Raw genomic sequence first — 20,179 nt, 5'->3', positions numbered from 1 at the left:
ATCCCAGGAGGAAATGCTGTCTTGTCTTGCTAAAAAAACAACCGCTTTCATGGCATGCTCCTGGTAGGAAACACATCAATGACTCAAAGTAAAAAATTAGTGCTTTTTGTGGCACTATCTCGCAGAAAACACAGTGATGTCTCAGAAAAAACAAACACAATTTTATGGCACTATCCTGGAAGGAAATGCAGCAATACATTGGTAAAAAATAGTCACTTTTTGTAGCACTATCCCTGCAAGAAAATCAGCTATGTCTGCAAAAAAACAACTGCTTTTCTATGGCACTGTCACGGCAAGAAACGCAGCGATGTCCTGATAAAAGTTTAACAAGATTTCATGGGAACTTTCTTGGCAGGAAACGCAGCAATATCTCAGCGAAAACAGCCATTTTTTGTGGCACTATTCTGGCAGGAAACTCTGTGTTGTCTCACTAAAAAAAAATGTTAAAAAAGCTTTTGTGGCACTATCTGGCAGGAAAAGCTGCGATGTCAGTAAAAAATAGTCACTTTCTTTGGTGCTACCGCTTAAATCAAGAATGATTATATCTTATCAAAACATTTTCTCTTTGTCTCTGTGGTTATTAAGTTAGCTGTCTTGATAAAGTCTGTATAAAAAGTTATTCTGGAGGTTAATTCTGTCTCTGTGAGACAGGCGCTCGGTTATGTTGATGAACAGCAGCAGCGGATTCGCTGAACGACCCTGTTTTGATGCTAAAGTCGGTCTGAATGCAGCTTTAATTATAGACCGCTGATTTGATTACGCTCTCTTCCTCTCTTTGACAAGGTCAGCTTAGGACAGTGTGTGTGTGTGTGTGTGTGTGTGTGTGTTGGTGTGAACCGCAGCCTCACAAACCTCAGTAATGGTGTGTGTTACAAACAGATTGGCAGAAAAAGGGAGGAGAAAGAGTGTGTGTTTAGCAGGTTTGTGTGTTTGTTTACTCGCAACACACACACACACACACACACACACACACACACACTGCAGTCTCGGTGTCAATGTCTTTATCAGCGTTTCTCCCCAGGACGGCCTTCTGTTCCGCCTGACAGCTGCCTCTGATTGGGTGTTGATGAAAAACACCGTTTCCCAGAGCGCACTGCAGCCCGGCTGTCCACCCATGCGGTCGGCCGGCCGGTGTGCGGCCAGCGTGAGATTTGAGAGTCTGCGGCTTTGATGTGGCTGAGTTGCTGCGTCACGCTCAGTGGAGCCGTGCACGGCGGCGGCCATATTGATACCCTCGCACAGGAGCAGAAATCAATCCTGCTCTGAGTGTGTGTACGTTTGTGTGTGTGTGTGTGTGTGTGTGTGTGTGTGTGTGTGTGTGTGTTGTGTGTGTGTGTGTGTGTGTGATCCTTTTTCTCCCTCACTTCCTCTTTTCGTCAATCCTTCTGGTGGTGATGCTTCACAAAAGTGATGTCGGTCAGTTCATAAATAACTCGTCGCTTTGGTTGCTCGCTGCAGCTCAGACGTCTAAAGTTTACACATCTGCATCATATCAGCGTTTCTAAAGTGGCGCAGGATCTGAGCTGAGGGGACGGTGGACGGTGTGACACCGAGGGGAGACCTGCAGGCTGCAGACCGATGCTCAATACCAACTAATTACCAACCTGTTTTCAAGTGTGACATTGTTGCGTTTCCAGCAGCTTTTTATCCTCCAAACGAAGGTGTTTTGTAGCAACATGTCACTGTGCTTTAGCAGAGATCAATGCCACGAAACGTACTTTTTTTCCACAAATATTGCTGCAATTCCTGCTGGGATTGCACCCCCAAAACTGGCTATTTTAAGCTAAATATGATCTTTTCCAAACCATGACCAAGTGTTTTTTTGACTAAATTACTTTTCTTTCAGCCCTGAAGCTCAAAGGTTTTATTAAAATCTTTAAGTTGGGAAAAAATCTAATTTACTTTAATTATAATGGCATTGTCTGCCGGTGTCTCCAACGGTGTCTCCGCTCGAATTCTCTCCAATTTCTAATAATGTAATATAATATAATATAATATAATATAATATAATATAATATAATATAATATATAGGATAATATAATATAGGGCTAATATAATATAATATATTACTCCGCTCTCATTCTCCGCTGGTGTCTCCGCCGGTGTCCGCTCCGCTTGTATTCTCTCTAATTTATAATAATATATATAATGTACTGCATATTCAAGGTGGTGTATGTTAACCCTTTGAAACCTGGATCGTCATCTTGTTTTTGTGCTGTGTTCAGATGTGTTTCAGCTAACATATCCCACAAATTGCATAAATTGGTAAAATGTAACAAGAAAACAATCAAATATTAATGTGAGCTTTAAAAAAAGAGGTGAGGATTGGCAAAATTATTCAAGAAAAAAAGTTAAAAGGTTCAGAAAATCATATTGAAAAATCATATTAATTATATATTAGATATAACATAATAACATATTTTTTGTTACAGATACATAAAATAAATACTAAAAAATATATTTTAAGTTATTTTCAATTTTGGATTTTTATTTTTTTATTTTTGCTGTTGTTTTTTTTCTCAAAAAAAAAATTTTTGCATCATGTCTTGTTAAGCTGCTTGTTGCCTTCTCCCCGTGTTTTCAAAAGAAATCAGACCAATTTGCTCTGGTTTCAAAGGGTTAAGAAGAAATAAACCTCATAATCCTCAAAAATCTGACTTTTTTGCTTTATTACCAGCATTTACTTCTACTTTTACTTTTAATACTTATTATATTTAGTATCATAACACTACTTTTGGTACTTTAACTTCTACCAAAGTCATTTTGCATTAAGATATCTGTACTTTGACACAACTTTGGCTCTCATGTACTTCATCCACCACTGTGTACAAATATGACATACCTTTGGTTTGCACAAAAGTACTATGCTAACATTTATTCCGGCGATTGGTTTGGTCCCAGAGTCAACACTTACAAAACACACAGTACTCACACCTCGTGTTATCTAAAGGTAAACTACCGCTGCTCAATAAACTAAGAGAGGAGAGTCAACATCAGTTAGTCGACCATCAATTATCCAAAATGCTGTTTGGATATCAGCAGCTGCTAACTAGATCCCCGTGACGTGTGCTCCAGGTATTCATTGCTCTCTTAGGAATGACTCCCACTGATTATTGGTGACCTCTGACCTTTCCTCAGGCGTCCCCTTCAGGTCTGACTGTCACCTCAGCACACAGAACCTAAAGGTCAGATCACTTTAAAATGTGATGAGTGTATTGATTCTCTATAGGGCATAAACTCTGTATTGATAACCAGCCCTCAGCGGTCCCCTCTGTACACACCGGTGAGTAAAAATCAGCATTATTTTGATTGTTTCTGCCAATAGATTATGGGATGTCATGAGTTATTGAGGCTGTAGAGTGCGCTGAGAGAAAATGGAAAAACTAATAAGTAGGAGGAGCTGCCCTTGATATTTTTGACTGTGACTTTTAATGATTAAAAAGTAAGCTCAGGTGGCAGTTAATTAGGTTCGCCTGTCTTAAACTCGAAGCGTCCTGCAGTAATGAAGGTTATAATGCTGATAGAGAGGTGCGGATTAGACTGACTGTAAAATGAAAGAACTAGCATTTTTTTAATAATATTAATATATTTTCATTTATCGATTTTTATTTTTTTGCGCCACATGTAACATACTGCAATGATGTCATTACAAGTTTACAAGGAGATGACATAGAAGACAGAGGCCTTATCTTTGCACTCATGTTTGCACTGTATGTAAGGTAAGGTAACATGAGGTAATGACATGACGGCAGTGCAGACAGCAGCCTTAGCTTTATTCTGCCAAAAGAATGAATGTTCTGGCTATTATGGCTCTCATTTTAAATCAATATGCATGCATTATTTTGCAAGAACAATCCCCCGCAGCCATTACAATGCAATTCCAGCATAATTTCAACGAAATAGCAAATTACCCCAAAACTGTCCTTATGATGTATGCAGTCTCAAATTTGAGTCCTCCAAACACGGAGAGTTTAGATTGTCCCTGTGAAGCCTCGACAGCAGCGCCAGTGTGTGTGTGTGTGTGTGGTTTTGAGGCTTCTGGAGGAAAAATATCCCACTGTGAATTCATTTGGCTCCTCACATCACAGAGCAAGCTGCAGGCTGCTGACTGTACCTTGTGGAGCAGAAACCGTATTTCCTTCAGGAAGTCGGTGGGAAAAAGTGAGAGGCTCTGAACACAAGCTCTTTGCATATTTGCATTAGAAACGAGGAGAAAATCCCCCTCACACACACACGCACACACACACACTAAAACACACACTCAAACACACACTCAAACACAGTGCCGGTGCTTCACTTTCAATTCTTTAAGAAAAGAAGTTCGAGTCTCAGTTAACAGATTCAGTGACTCGTGACGGTACAAACTGCTGCAAATAGTCCAAAAATTCACCACGACTTCGACTCTGTTTTCTCTGGATGTTGAATTAAAGCTTGAAAAGTCGTCGTCTCCCCCCACAGAGTCACACTCAACAAGTTCAAAACACATTTTGCCTCGTCTACGTGGGTCAGGAGATAAGACTCCGAGAGAAAATGCTTCAACAAAGCAGGTGGAAAATGTTGGAAGGAGGGTGACGGAAAGGATGGAAATGGGGACACGAACACAACTCACAAGAAGAGAAGGGAAAGGAGAAACAGAAAGATGGCCGGGGAGGTGCTTTCACAGCAAGAGAGCAGGAGAAGATGACGCTGTCAGAAGACAGCGATAATTAAAAGGCCGTTGTAGAAGCTGTAACCTTTGTTGACCTTTATCAACCTTTATTTAACTCTATCACCTTTTATATTTATAGCGCCCCACATTCACCGCCGCGCCGAAGACCGACGGAAACACCTCATAGAGATATCAGATCGAAAAACAAAAACGATTATGCTGCTTTCTTATATTCAAATGTTAAATGCAAAATATGTTTTTTTTTAACCTTTTAAAACATCTGAACTAGAATTACCTCCTCACTGTTGCATGCCTTTTTACACGTCTCCCCCGGCAGCACAGAAGATCTTCAGTCAGCACAGTTTACAGATTATTGTCACCAAATCAGTATCTGACCAAGACCACGTTTAGACGAGAATTCCCTGACTAAAAACAGAAAAGCCTTTCCTTTGCGTTTAAAAAAAAATCTGTGTTCACATAAAAACATCGTGAGAACGATGTTTGTGTGAATCCACAAAAACAACTGAAAATGCTGTAGTATACACACCTGGCCAGGAGCTGGCGGTGTAACTTTGTAATGACACACCATAGAAGAAGACCACGTGCCTGCACATAAAGGTGTTTGTCTGCAGAGCCGTGAGTTTAATCAAAAACAAAAAGCCGATGGCAACAAAAGTTTAATATTTCATACAAGAACCGTTTCCGCATAAAGAACCCCCAAATATGTTCCTGAGATATGGTGCTGAAGAATGAGCAGAAAAATGTTATGTGTTATGACATCACAGTGATGTTGACCTTTTGGATATAAAATGTCATCGCGTCATCATTTCAAAAACATGTTCAACCACCAACATCTAAGCAGTTCATTATTGAGTCCCAGTGGATGTTTGTGTTAAATTTATGAAAAACCACAAGGCCTTCTTGAGATATAATGTTCACGAGGCTAAGAGAGAAACAAGATATTGATTTAGATAAAAATTTCTTAAGATATTGCATTCAAATGACCTTGGCCTTTGATCACCAAATTCCAGTCACTTCATCACAAATCTATGTTTGTGCCAAATAAATTTTAAAAAATCTAATGGGTGTTCATGAGATATCATGTTCAAAAGAATGTAACTGACAGAGTTGCAGTGACCTTGGCTTTTGACCTATGACCACAAATTATTAATCGGTGCATCACTGAGTCTGAAGGGACGTTTGTGCCAAATTTGAAAACAAACAAACAAACACATTCTCTGAAGGTGTCTTTGAGATATTATGTACAGAAGAATGAGACAGATGAGGTCACAGTGACCTTGACCTCTGACTACCAACATCTAATTAGTTCATTGTTGAGTTCAAGTGGACATTTGTGCCAAATTTGAAGAATTCCCTCAATGTGATCTCATTAACAGGAACGACATCGATGTAAGGACACATGGGAAACCCGAAAAGCAACCCCTTTAGCCACGGCCGGTGCAGAGGCATAGAAACACGTCCCTCAATAGAAATACTGAGGTCATTTCTTGCCATCAGAGCAGTAAACATCTTACTTATTGCCCTTTTTTAGAAAATGAAGCAGGGAAGGTTACGGGCACAGAGGTTTTGGAAGGATGAGAGGAGGAAGGAGGCAATCCGTGGAGCTCCTTTAATCATCATCACAGGCGTCTGACAGTCGCGGCCGGTCCGTACAGACTCGGCCAGACAGCCAAACCGAAAAGCCCATCTGCTCCTCGTATCCCTCAACAATGAGCCTGTAATCTGAATAAATGGGCCTCCTGCTCGCCTCACACTTATAATGGCTTCACTCATCACACGGAGCGAGGAGGAAGGGATGAAGACAGAGAGGGAGAAATGGGGACGATGAGGGGCGAGAAGAAGATTTAGTGAGTGTCCACGCTTTTAAAGTTGGTGGCCAAATTTGTCTTCAAACTTTAATATCTTTGTGGTTTGTTTTGTTGACTTTCAAAGACGGAAAATTACGTTCTGCTTTCAAGCAATGCTATCATCATGAGTTTGAGCAGATTTAATACATATTGAACGCCTGAGTGATTTTGGCGAGGAAAGGCCATGAAAAAGAAACATTTTCGATAAAGACTGAATGGATGAGAGAATATGGAATGACGGGAATTAGAGCGGATTAGTGTCAACAGGAAAACAAGCGTTCCAGGATCGATAATGTTGTGTGATTAAGTCCAGAGAATAGGTCCGTCTTTTGTTATGTGCAGCTTAACAAACCAAATCTGCCTTCTGGGACAATTAGGTTTGAATGGAAAACCGATAGAAGCCGGATGGCGATGGGAAGTCTTTGTTCTGTCTCGACAAAACACACAACAGAAAAGTGACAAACCCATCGTGGTCAAACGTCACCTCGAGTTACTTTGAGCATTAAGAAGATCAATTTTCACCTAAATCTTCTGCCAAAACCTATTTCTGAGGGAATACACATGGAGACGCCGAATCATTATACATCACCGTGTTAAACGAGATGTTCAGACCTTTTTGGGTTTTTTGAGACGATGCTGAGTGACATCATTAACAGGTCACTCATTGATTTGGCTTCCAGCCGCCGAACTGAATCGATTCTGTTAAAGATCACGTTGTAAAGCTGGAGCTCTGTTGGTAAAGACTGACAGTCCAGATATGATGGCCAACAACTGCAAACAGACACAAAACAAGCAAAAAGTTACATCTTCACCAACTTCTTTACACACGAAAACATCCATTAGAGGACAGAAAACTGCAGCATTTAGAAAAAAACACTGCACGAAGCTCACAACACTGCAAAAATTTTTAAATTCCACAGTCTCACATGATGTTATGAAGTAAAAAAGCATAGTTCCTGAATGTAATGACAAAAAAGCAAGGTGAGCATAGCGAGACAACCTCTAAGCACAAGTCAAACCAAAAACTCCTGCCCATCTGCCACACAAGCACAGACACACACTCACACACACACTTTTCAAAGTGAAAAATCGGTCCCCGGAAGATGTTCTTGCTGTAAGATGATTAACATGCAGAGAGTGAAATCTGGCTTCAGAGAGAACGCAGTGTGTGTAAACGCATTCAGCTCGACTCCACACAGACCGCGATGCTGCTGCCACTAATTGGTAAGTGGTGCGTTGGGATCACGCAGCACAGAGTGTCTTTGCCACACCAGACACACAAAACAAGTCTTTTTGTTTTTTTCCACTTAAAAACACAATCATCTGCAGACTAATCCCAGTCAGCTTTCAAGTGAGCACTTCAGATGCATTTAACAATTACATAAAAACAAAAAAAGCCATTAAAAAGCTACTAGCTGCTGTTCAAGCTCAAATTATGGACATAATTAAGCATTAATTTGTAAAGGCCACAGCTGACTGATGCAGAGTTTAGTATTTTGACACTTTATAGCACTTTTGGGAACCTCAGCTCCTCCACAGCTCCAGCCTTTCGTCCAAATATGGTCACTTCTGGCTCCAAAACCCAAGACGGCACAACAAAATGCTAAACTGGAGGCTTTAAAAGGGCAGAGCACAAACCAGTGGGTGATGTCACGGTAGATACATCCATATTAATATAGTGAAATTGTGCGGGTAACGCAACAATATCAAACTTTGACATTTAAAATCACGCAAAAAAAGTGGAGGCACTTTTCAAAGTCAAGATTTAAAAAATATTAAACATTAATTTTATTTTCTACTTTCATTATTCTACAGCAGCCCTAATCATAAATATCAAATATTTGTTAATTTTTAGAATTTTAAACTGTAAAATGCCAGGTTTTTGTCACGATGCCACTATGTTTTTAGATGGAAAAATACACAAAAATAAATTATTTTTTACCTTCCTACTTCGTAAGTAGATTGATTTATTTTTGATGATGGACTATCTGACCCTTGTTTGGTGATAGGATACAAGATATAAATGCCAGTTTTTTTCATGATGCCACTATATTTTTAGATGAAAAATAAAAGAAATGTAAAAATGAATTATTTTCAATATGCTACATGCAAAGGTTAGTTTAGAATTCGATTTCTTGTTTTTGTTTCTAGTTTCCACAGTGTACTTTAGACTTACTTTAGCAGCCGATCTGGGAATTCCAAGATGAAACAAAAAAAACCCACAATCTTGCCAAAACCTATGCCATATGCATGAACACAGCCAAAATGATCCAAAAATTAAGAATGTGAAGCGTGTAAAATGCAACAAACAGTCCCTCAGGATTAAATGCGGAAAAGTTGTACAGAATATCTGTAAGTTTTGATTTCTCAGGATGCACCCGATCACCATTCAGAATGATTTAGACGACTCTGCAGAACGCTGGAAATTGCTCAATAACATTTTCAAAACTATGAATATGACAATATCTGCACATGGCAACCGCTGGGCAGCAAAGATATAAATGCATATAAATCTCCTTATATTTTGTCGGGGAAATATGAACTGAATTTGTGGGGCTGCTGGGCTGCAGAGGGAGACTGTGCGATAATACTTTAAAAGCCCTGAAAATGTATTTTCTAAATCCACTTCTTCCTCTGAGTGATGTGATCTCCCATGAACACGCCACATTTTTCTGAATCACACGTTTTATATTAGTTTTACTCCCCTTAGATGATGACTTGTCCTCTATCCAATTCCAATGGTCTTCCCGCTTTTATTCCTTTTCCGGCCCCATGTTATTACATTTTGTCAGATATAACGTTATCAGCCGCTGTGATCCTAGAGGGTCCGCTCCATTTGTTCACCTCCTGCAGTCAAGACGAACTGTCCGCTGCACACTGTGGTGTTTCCTGCAGAGTCCCTGCTGGTCTGAGCCGGATCAGAGGTTTACTCTCCGCTCTCATCAGTCCGCCTGACACTTGTTCCTATGAGAGCCGCAGGGCGGCTCAACATCAGAGCACAGCGGCGGTTAAATCTGTCCAAAGACAGTGCTGTTTATTCACCCTGACTGTCATCTCACTCTGCACTTTAAAAAAGGAAAACCTACAATTACTGACTCGCGGTTACATGCCTCAGCAAACCAGTCAAGCTGCTTTTACAGTTTCCATCCATGTCTGTGAAAACATCAAGAAACAACATCGCCAAGAAATTCTAGTTAGCTAACCGTGAATCAAAACTGGACATTTGTGCCAATTTTCTTTTTTAAAAAAGTCTGATACATCCCTTTGACCAACAAATTCTATTCACCCCTCCTTGACTCAAAGTGAACTTGTGCCAAATTTGAAGAAATTCCCCAAAATGTTCTCAAGATATCGCGTTAACAACAATGCAGCAGAGGAAGTCACGGTGACCGTGACCCTAAACCACCAAATTCTAATCAATTCATCGTTGAGTCCAAGTGAACATTTGTGCCAAATTTTAAGTCATTTTCTCAAAATGTTTGGAGGTATCATATTCACAAGAATGTAACAGGCGTGGTCACCGTGACCTTGCCCTTTGACCTCCGAATTCTAATTAGTTCATCTGTGACTCAAAGAAGATGTTTGTGCCAAATTTAAAGAGATTCCCTTGAGCTGTTCTTGGTATATCACGCTCACAGGAATGAGACAGAGGAAGTCACAGTGACCTTGACTTCTGAAAAACAAACTCTCATCCATCCTTGACTCAAAGTGGAAATTTGTGCCAAATTTGAAGACATTCCCTAAAGGTGTTCTAGAAATACTGCTTTCAAGTGAATGAAACAGAGGAAGTCACAGTGACCTTTGACCACCAAATTCAAATTTGTTCATTTTTGAGTCACATGGACGTTTGTGCCAAATTTGAAGAGCTTTCCACAAATTGTTCTTGAGATAATGTGTCACGAACCTTGACCTTTGACCACCAAAAAGCTTATCAGTTCAACATCCAATTTAAGTGAACGTTTGTGCCAAATTCCCTCCAGGCATTCTTGAGAAATCAGGGTCATGAAAAAATCACTGATGTGGTAACATGAAAATTCCCTGACAACAAACCAAGGCTCAGAAGCAGCTTTAGGCATTTGGCTTTGCTTCGCTTTGTCTCCATTTATTCCTCTATGTTTCTTCTCTTTGTGGAAAACACGGGGAGCAGAAACCGTGACTTCCTGTCCAGCTACTTTAACACCAAAAAATGGAGTCTGATAGAGGAAAATGTTCCAGTGATCAAAAACACTGATTGATTTTTTTGTTCCTCGTATTAAAATTCACTGCGCGCCTGCAGGAATCAGTGAAGTGCAGCAATAACGTCTGCAAACAGCAACAATGACCAAGACGCTGCAACGTTATAAAGACAGAGCAAACAAATAAAGCATAATAAAAACATCCAGGGTGCAGCATCCTCACACACAGGTTCAGGTATTACAGGTTTGTTTAACAGTGCAGTGTTTTACTGTGATATGGAGGCTATAAAGAAACAAGGAGGCAGCTCACAGACTGAAAATATGATGAGTTTAATCACTGGTAGCTACTCAGCACACGAAGCAATGTGACTGCACAGGGTGACTATGTGATGTAATTTGCTTTATTGCACCTTGTGGATAATAAGTGGAGAACTGCCAGCACAGACGAGGGTTCAAATGTTTCACATAAGGGAGCAATGACGAGAAACTAACTATTATTTTCATTCACGACTGAACTGTAGATAAATATAGACTGATAAATCTGATATGACCTTATCACAGATATATACTGGCATTAAAGCATATGTCTGCCCACAGCTAACAAGAACTCACAGTGGAAATGTTAAAGATACGATCAGAATCAGATTCTAATTTGGTGCAGAGTAGGTTTTTAAGGAATTCGCTTCAGTATTTTTGGGCATAGACAAAACAAAAAACAAAAAAACATGTATAAATAATTGGAGGCAATTCAAAAGGTTTCTTGACCCTTTCAAAATTTGAAGAAGGAAATGAAGGAAAAGAAATGACCCAAAAATGAACAAGAAATAAGTAAAAAGTTACAAAAAATTAACGAAAAACAAACACACAAGTCTGACAAGCGGACAAAGTTTAGTGGTGCCGTTAAAGAGCGACTAAACCGAGGATAATGATTGCAGGGCCATGTGGTGTCGGGATGGCCAACCAAGTGCCATGGAGAGCAAAAGGTTTCCATGCCAACCAAACACTCCAACAAATGATAACCCACTCCTCCAGGTAAAAGGAAGAACACGTCACCTCTGAACACCACTGATCTGATTGTTGCTGCAAGATCTCTCCACAACAAGTCCAACAGATTAAGTGTGGGGTGAAATCCAGCAAAAGCTCAAATTTAGATCCACATCACTGTCCTATCACCAAACAAGGGTCAGATAGTCCAAACCTCCTTCCTTGAGATGCGATGTGGGCGAGATGTAGAGGAAACCAGAACAAAAGAAAATCCCAAATCTGCTTTTGAAAGGCTTTTTTTAATTGTCCAAGTCTTCCAACTACGTTAGCTGCAGGGATGCATTTGCAACTGAGTATTTATAGACAACTTGTCGGTCTGAGGATGTGCTGCTGAAAAAGAAAAGCTCTCCTCTGCAGCCTCACTGTTGTCTTCTGGTCTAAATGTAAACTGGTTGGTTATTAAAGGATTCAGATCCTGGCCCGCAGCGATTCCTGCACTTCCTCTAAATCACTCTGGATAAGAGTATCTGAGAGACTAAATGCCTGCATCTGTCTATATCCTTATATTGTAATTGCCACCATCCTGTATCGATTACGCTCAAAAATCCATTGAGCCTAATGTGATTTCATTAAGATACAGTCCAAGCAAGCTTTTCCAAACAAATACACAAGACAGGAGAGTCAATGTCTCAAGTTTTGCAGCAATAATGGGTCATGGAAACCTTTCTGAGGCCAGAAAACATCGAAAATCATTTAGACAGCTTGCAGCTGTTCTTAATGCTTTTCAATTATTTGTCCACCTGTATTTATGAGAGTTTACAGTATGAAGAAAATATAAAACACAGCAGAAACTTCCAAATTTAGTTGTTAACAAAAATGAAACATGGATAGTGTTATAGAGACGTTGCACTGCTTCAGGTTTTAAGTCCATGGTTGAGTTTTGTGCAGATGGGTGCTACAAACTGGGCTGTTACACACAAAAAACACCTTCTATATGAGACTGTCAAAACGACTACAAGGCAAGGTGAGAAACTTTTTGGGGGGAAAATCTCCTGCGCACAAGATATTATCTCCTATGCATGAGATGTTATCTTCTGCGTATGACATATTATCTCCTATGTACATGATGTTATCTCCTACGTACGAGATGTTTTTCCCTACATGCAGGATGTATGAAATATTATCTCCTGCATACGGGATATTATCTCCTACTTATGTACAAGATATAATCTCCTATGTATGAGATGTCATTTCCTATTTAAGAGATTTGTTTTTTCCTAGAGGATGTCTGAAATATAATTTCTTGCATATGGGATGTTATCTCTTATGAATAAGATATTATCGCCTATGCACAGCATGTTATTTCCTATGTATGTGATATTATCTCCTATGTAAAAGATTTTATCTCTTTCTAGGGCTGTCAGTCAATATCAATATATATCACGATATACATCAAATAACTATTTCTGTCGAGCTTAAAGGTTCCTTTGACTCCTCAGTGAGATATGAAGATATCATCAGGTTAATTTGGGTTTAAATATTTATTTTCTGTCAGACATTGAACATGACAAATATACTGTAGAACAGCATCACCAGCTGGAGGACCTATTCTACTAAAACTCACAGAGGTCCAGGTACTAAAGTTTCCTCCCAGCAAAGGTCCGAGCCTCAAACCTAAAATCAATATCACCATTAACTGAACATTTTACTTTGATTACAATTAAAGAACGATTATTTTGCTTTTGCTTTTTTTGTGGTTTGTTTTTTGCCCTCATAGTTCACTGACACAGTTTCATGTGACCATGGTGTGTTCGAGTGTAATAAACATATGATTTATTATTATTCATTAAACTTTCCAGCATTATATAAAAATGAAAAGCTCCAACTCTATCTCATGGTGTTTCTAAATAATTTCATTCAATAAGTCTGATTAAAGCTGAAACTTACACAAAGTAGTCTGTAGAAGTCTAAAGAAGTCACTTTCCACCTCTGTAAATGTGTCTGTTCAATGCTGTGTCTATCAAGATGTTCTCAGCTGTCCTGCAGTCAAAGCCCTTCACTGTATTTGGTTCTCCGCGGTGCTATTACTAATATCATTGGCTGTTCGTGTTGTCTGTCAAAACATGGCTGGAATGCGTTCTATCGACATTCTATGGACATTCTATCGACTATATATATATATTTCATCGAGGAAAAGTTTTTTCGAATGAGATGTTATTTCCTACATACAAGATTTTTTTCTCTACATACAGAATATATGAAATATTACGTCCTGCATACGGGATGTTGTCTCCTATGCACAGGATTTTATCACCTTCATATAAAATATTATATCGTCTGTGCGGCATGTTAATTCCTGAAAACAAGATGTTATCTCCTATATGCAGGATGATATCCCCTGCATGAGATATTATCTCCTGCATATGAGATGTTCCTAAGTACAAGTTATCGCCTACATACAGGATGCTATCTCCTACATGAGATATTATCTCTTAATCAGACTTTTATGGTGGTGTTGTATTGGTAACATTCGTGCAGAAAAACATGAATCACTATTTCTTTCTCTTGCTCGCTTACTCGCTCGCTGAGTAGACTTCGGATGTGCATGCTTTGCAGCTTGGGCGTTGCAGGCAGGCGCTTCTTGTGCGTATGAAATTACATCCTGGCAGTTAACAAGTAACCACACAAGCTTTGCGTCTATGCTTATTGCAAGACAGCTAAAGTAGCTGTTTTGTTCATGCTGTGTCTGACACTACTCTCTGTTAGTCAGTGTCATCATGATGATGGATTTGGGTTCATTAAAACGGATTAAAAATTTTCCACCTTGACTTATTCTGTCCACGCAGACAGAAAGACGCTTTCTATACACAGTCAGGAAACGAAATATATAAATACCGGAGCAGTTGTTGCAGCCTGAAATGGAAATACCAGCATGTTTTACCACCTGAGGAGCGAAGCTTTGTGGGCACAAGTGTGCTTCGCTGCTCCGGTTCTGTCTCAAAGAGCAGGTGAGTCATCAAGAGGTCTCAGCCCCCTGCTGTGATACTTGGTCTTATACAGAACGTTAAGGTAACCTCTCTGCAGAAACAGGCGTCCCATAGAGTTCAAATAACAGAAAGAACATCTATACTGGGTTGCATCATCACAACAGCAGGGAAAATGAAAAATAAAAATAGTGATATAACATTCAGGCAACCATGGTGCAAGCAGTCTGGAAAACGGTTTCTCTAAGTATTCCAGACTAAGATCCACTTCAGCTGCACAAAAGGAAAGATAATGAGAAAAAAACTAGCTTTGAAGTGGCTGTAAACACATGCCCTTATATTAAAACCTTTGATGTCACACAGCAAGTAATTCATTAAAGCATTATATATAGCCATGTATTTGAAAGAGATATGTATTGCCATATATTTTGTGTCAAAGTCATGTTAAACTGTGGTTCTTGTCTTTTCTTATATGGTTCTGTAAATAACTAAAACATCGGAGAGGTACATCTCATGCATTAAGAGTCTTTGCGACAAGACAAAGTTCAGTAAAACAGCAGTTTGGCAAAAAAAAAACGACAAAAACCTTTAACATCCACTAAGTGATGTTAATTTTTTCAGCAAGCATTTTCACTAGCACTTATGTCTCTAAATTGGCAACCATTCCACAAATCAAATTAAATCACCCTCAGCATCTATTTTCATTAAAACGTTCTAAGTGGAGGACAGAAAGGGACATTTCAAAATGATTTTATGGACAAAATGCAAATCATTTGTGCTTTTGACGGGTCCAGTGAGCTCCTCCTCAGCTAAAGTACAGTCAAGCTTCACCAATTATCAAATCATGTTTAGCATTATTACTAGTAAAAGCTGAATAAAACATTTGGGGAGAACAAGCCATTTTCCCCTCAAATAATTTGATTTACCCTAATATTCTGGACAAAAACAATGACATATGTAAGATGTCAGAACGGACAGGCAGAGTCAGACATTTGATGATGGTGCTCAGTTACCGACATAAAATGTTTCACCAAAACAAGTTGATCTGTAACAATATTTTGCCCGGACACTGTCGCAGCATCCTGGGCTCAGCGCAGCTCAGTGATGATGCTGATTGGTTAAAAGAAATGCAAAAAAGCCAGAGCATTTTTCTCCCTAAAGAAAATATGGTAATGTATGCTTCCAGTCCGGTCTGTAGTTCTGACTGCTTGCACATTGAAAATAAACCCAAAATAAAATGCACCACATTTCACAGATTTCACATTTTAAAAAAGCATCAAGTTAACACAGCAAACAGACATGCAAGAGTGAATTTTCCACAGCCACAAACAGAACACCGAAACTTCAGCAGTGTTTGCCCTCAAACAAAAAAAACAACTTTGAGCAACTGAATTTCCATCAACAACATTTCATCAGAATTCCCACATTTCACAAAGATCTCAACTCCTCAGTCTTGCATGTCAACTGCAAATCTGTTGATCTGCTTTGTGGTGTCGGTGAGTTGGTGGCTAGCAGGACTAAAGACAGAGTAAAATTCATCACATTTGACAGATTTCTGAGCAAATTTAAAATAGCTATGAGAGTGTCAAACTTCCACAACAATAAGATATGCCAGAATTTCAAGACTTCAGGATAAATCAGCTTCCACATCCATGCACATAACATCCTAACTTCAGTGGGATATTTTCTCTCTACGATAAATACCAATTTTCAGAAGCTAGAAGTTGAGTTTCCATCAACAACATTTCTATAGAATTTCCACAAGATCTCAACGAGAGATTATAAGACTAAAGCTGGAGTAAAATTCACCACATTTAACAGATTTCTAAGCAAATTTAAAATTGCTACATTTCAAAGAGCATCTGACTTCCACAACAACAAGATGTGCCAGCATGAACTTCAAGATATCCAAAGTGAATCGAGTTCCACAGGAATTCACAGAACAAACTTCAGCGGGGTGTTCGCCCACTAAAATAACAGCCAGTCACTGAATTTTCATCTGCAACTTTCTCCAGAATTCAGACAAATCACAAAGATCTCAATGTTCAAGCCCAGAACATCCTTAATGCAGCACAGCAGCCGCAGATCTGTCGATCACTTACCGTACTCGATGTCGTAGAACACGATGAACTTCTGCCAGCGCAGCTCCTCCACCAGAGTCAGCATGACATCATTGAGGCGGACAGGCGGCCGGGCGGCCAGCGTGTAGCGTTGCCCGCCGGGGCTCGGGTTGAACTGGCAGGCGGTCCGCGGCGAGCCCTCGCTGTTCCTCTGGATGTACAGGTGAGGGATGTGCATGGCGTCCGTCAGGGACTGCAACGCGCTGGCTGACGCGCAGCCGGTCGAGGTGACCAAGGCCAGTATGCCCTGATTCATCAGCTCACAGGCTGGAGAGGAGAGAGGAGGAAGAAACTGGTCAGTTTGGTCGACAAAATCATCTGAAACAAAGGTAACAATAAAATAGTAATACGATACTAATGCAATAAAACAGTACAATACAAGTGAAAGTTGCTGAGTTAAATTACTACTTAAGTTAACCCTTTGAAACCTGGATCTTCTCCAGTTTTGGGGGCTTTTTTTGCTGCATTTGGACACCTTTTACAAGCATTTAACCCTGTGAAACATGAGAAAACAGGTGTGATTTATTTATTGAAATTATTATTAATATTATATTTATTCATTTTTATCTTCTGGAATTGGAACAAACACTCGATAGCAGCACAGTGTAACGGGTGTTGTGTGAACCCAGATGCAGTACACCGGTAAACAGGAGTAGTTGGTAATGACGTTTATTAAACCCAGCACAAATCAAACACGAAGCAAGGTGAAGCAATTCTGCATAAAGTTCGTTCTTCGGGTTGGAACCCCAAACAAAGTCTCTGGAGGGAGATCGATGCGAAGAAACGAAGCTTCCTTCACTCGGCGTGGATGCGGAGGAAACCCCGTAGTCCGACAGCTCGGCAGCACGTGTGGAGATACCGTCGAGGAGAAGGCGGAAGAGTGGTCGGGAACAGGCGGAGGTTTCGAAGCCAGTAGAGCAGTCCGAGAATGCAGCGGTACCAGTGGGGATCAAACAGCGGAATCGTCGGAGCCAGGCGGAGCAGTCTTTACCAGCAAAGCAGATCAGGAACACCGAAGCAGAACACGTGGTCGGGGACAGAAGGCAGGTAGGTTTACCAGGGAGGATCAGGCGAAGAGAGCAGGTCGGGGACAGGCAGAGTCGGCTTTGGAAGATCAGGCAGGAAAACGCTGGAGAGTCTTGCATGACGTGGAAGAACAATCTGGCGGTGAGTGTGTGTGTGGAGGAGGCTTATATCCTGGGTTGATTACTGATGAGCTGCAGCTGGGAGGTGAGTGAGCAGAGCAGGCAGAGTGGGCGTGGTCAGCAGGTAGAGTGAGCAGCAGGAGAGTGAGCGGAAAAGTACTGGAGTGAGGAGAAGGGCAGGGATCGTGACACACAGTTTCATAAAATAAATCCTGAAGCACATAACAGATACAATCGAAGCACGGAGGGAGAAGTGAGGAGGCACTAATGTTTAATGATGTCTTGACCTCTCATTACAGATATTAGGCTGCATATTCATAAATCTACCAAACAGCCTGACAGGTAACACCGCAGTTTATCCCTGACCCGCTTCTGAACCTCTGAAGCTGCACTCAGGAGAGCCGAAACTCGGATCATTAAACATCCAACATGTTGCTCTGCTGGGGCTAAGCTAAAGGTTAAAATTCGGATAGCCTGACAGGCAGATTCATCTGAAGGCCTCGGCGGTCTCTGCTGTCCAGCTGTCATCACCGCAGAAAAACAACAAACTGACAGAAAACCTCTGGACTCAAAGGTTCCCACACATGCACAGATTGGACGCAGTAGGACAAATAATGTCTCTCACTGCACATCGAGCAAAAAAAAGTTACATCTGCGCTCTAAGTCCATGCCACGCTGGTTTGAAGACCTTCGATTTCTTCTTGGATCTTTGCCAGGTCTAAATGTTTCAACAGATGAAACACGCCTACATTCATACATCATACACACCAATAAGCTGACCAGCTCTATGGTGGCAGGTGTGGTTAACTTTTTGAAACCTGCACAATGTGGTTTGAATTTTGCAAAAAAATTGCAGTGCCGACAGGGTTTCTGACACGCTCCGCAAAAGCTGCCCTCTGCACCGTCCATCCTCCAAACACCATGTTTCTCCCGCCTTACAATATTCCTGCAGCCTCAAAAACTGAATTTGTGATTTTCCTGCTGAGACAGTTGCACTCTTCACTCTTACATCCTCACACAGTGACAGTATCATCTCCAGCCTGGCTTTTGCACATTTAAACTCTTCTATTAAATATACGATACGGAGCTCCAGAATCCCTTTTCTGTAGACACACTGCTGAGGCAGCGCGAGGCTCGCAGCTAATCATTCTCTCTTTGAAGCAGGTACATCAAACCCGGCCAGGAGCCACAAAAGTCAGAGCAAGAGGCCAAACTGCAGACGCCACAGTTTAAGTTTCCCTGAGAGCCACGACTTCTCTCTACCTCCAACACACACTGTTTTTAAGTATTTTCAGCCCTTAAGATGAATCGTCTTGTTTTCAAAAGAGTGTAGACAGAATATTACTTTCTGGAACAGGCCTCATCAGAGAAACAAAAGCTCTGTTTGTCTGTTCAAACACCTAAAATAACACAGGATTTTGGGTTTGCCAGAAGACAATATTGGCATTGGACCGATTCTGATTCCAAATACATACAATAAAATAAAGTTTTATGCTTTTTGGAAGCAAAATTACTTCTGTAAAAAATATGGCCAAATTAATACAGTACTGTTTTTTGTTTTTTCTTTCAAAATACAATATACACAATACAATATACAAAATACAGGAAAACACTGTAAATCTGGATTTTTGGAGCCAATATTACAGTGTAAAATGCAAATTCTACTGTAGAATACTGCAATAAGTTTAATAGTAATATACTTTTTTGTGATTTATGGTATTGCCACTGTAAAATAATGGAGGTAAGCTGCAACTGGCAGTAGTTTAATGTGATTTTATGGTAAAAGTTGTTGCAATGTAGGCATGCATGGCTCATCATCAGCTGCTCCTCTGCAGCCTTTTGTCTTCCCTCCTAACATTTGCAGTGCCACCTGGAGGAGCTCCCCTCCTGTGTTCTCCCTGACAGGCAGACAGCCGCAGTTTAAGCCTCTCAGCAGCCTTTCATCTCTGCTCAGAGCCCCACTTTCTCTGCAGGAGAAGATCTCTCCAGACTTTAAGGTCAAGAGATGCTCCAAAGGGCAGCAGGCATGTTCTGACTGAGCTCCCACCAGGGGAATGTTCAAAAAAACACAACACATTTCTGCAGAGGCACGGGAGCATGAAGCATAGCCAGGTATTCTTCCAGGAGAAAAGAAAAATATTTTTAAAAAAGGAGATGCATTGGCAGAACAGCTGGCTGGTCGCAGGAACCCTGCAGCTTAATGTTTGATGAGTCAAACTTGGCTGAACTCGGGCTGAATCTCTCGGAGCTGAGA

The 20,179-nt window shown here is 40.5% G+C and overlaps 1 protein-coding gene across 1 annotated transcript in view; it reads right to left on the bottom strand.

The window, feature by feature from the left end:
• LOC121958466 (glutamate receptor ionotropic, delta-1-like) overlaps positions 1-20,179 on the bottom strand; it is a 539,890-nt gene that overhangs the window by 226,656 nt on the left and 293,055 nt on the right. Inside the window, 1 exon segment of the mRNA XM_042507403.1 lies at positions 16,763-17,047. Within this exon segment, the coding sequence (XP_042363337.1) occupies positions 16,763-17,036 (274 nt within the window). The 5' untranslated portion in view covers positions 17,037-17,047.

This window comes from Plectropomus leopardus, chromosome 19, assembly GCF_008729295.1.
Source record: "Plectropomus leopardus isolate mb chromosome 19, YSFRI_Pleo_2.0, whole genome shotgun sequence".
NCBI lineage: Eukaryota > Metazoa > Chordata > Actinopteri > Perciformes > Serranidae > Plectropomus > Plectropomus leopardus.
Note: the sequence above shows the minus strand (reverse complement) of the source record. Positions and strands in the feature narration are given on the sequence as shown.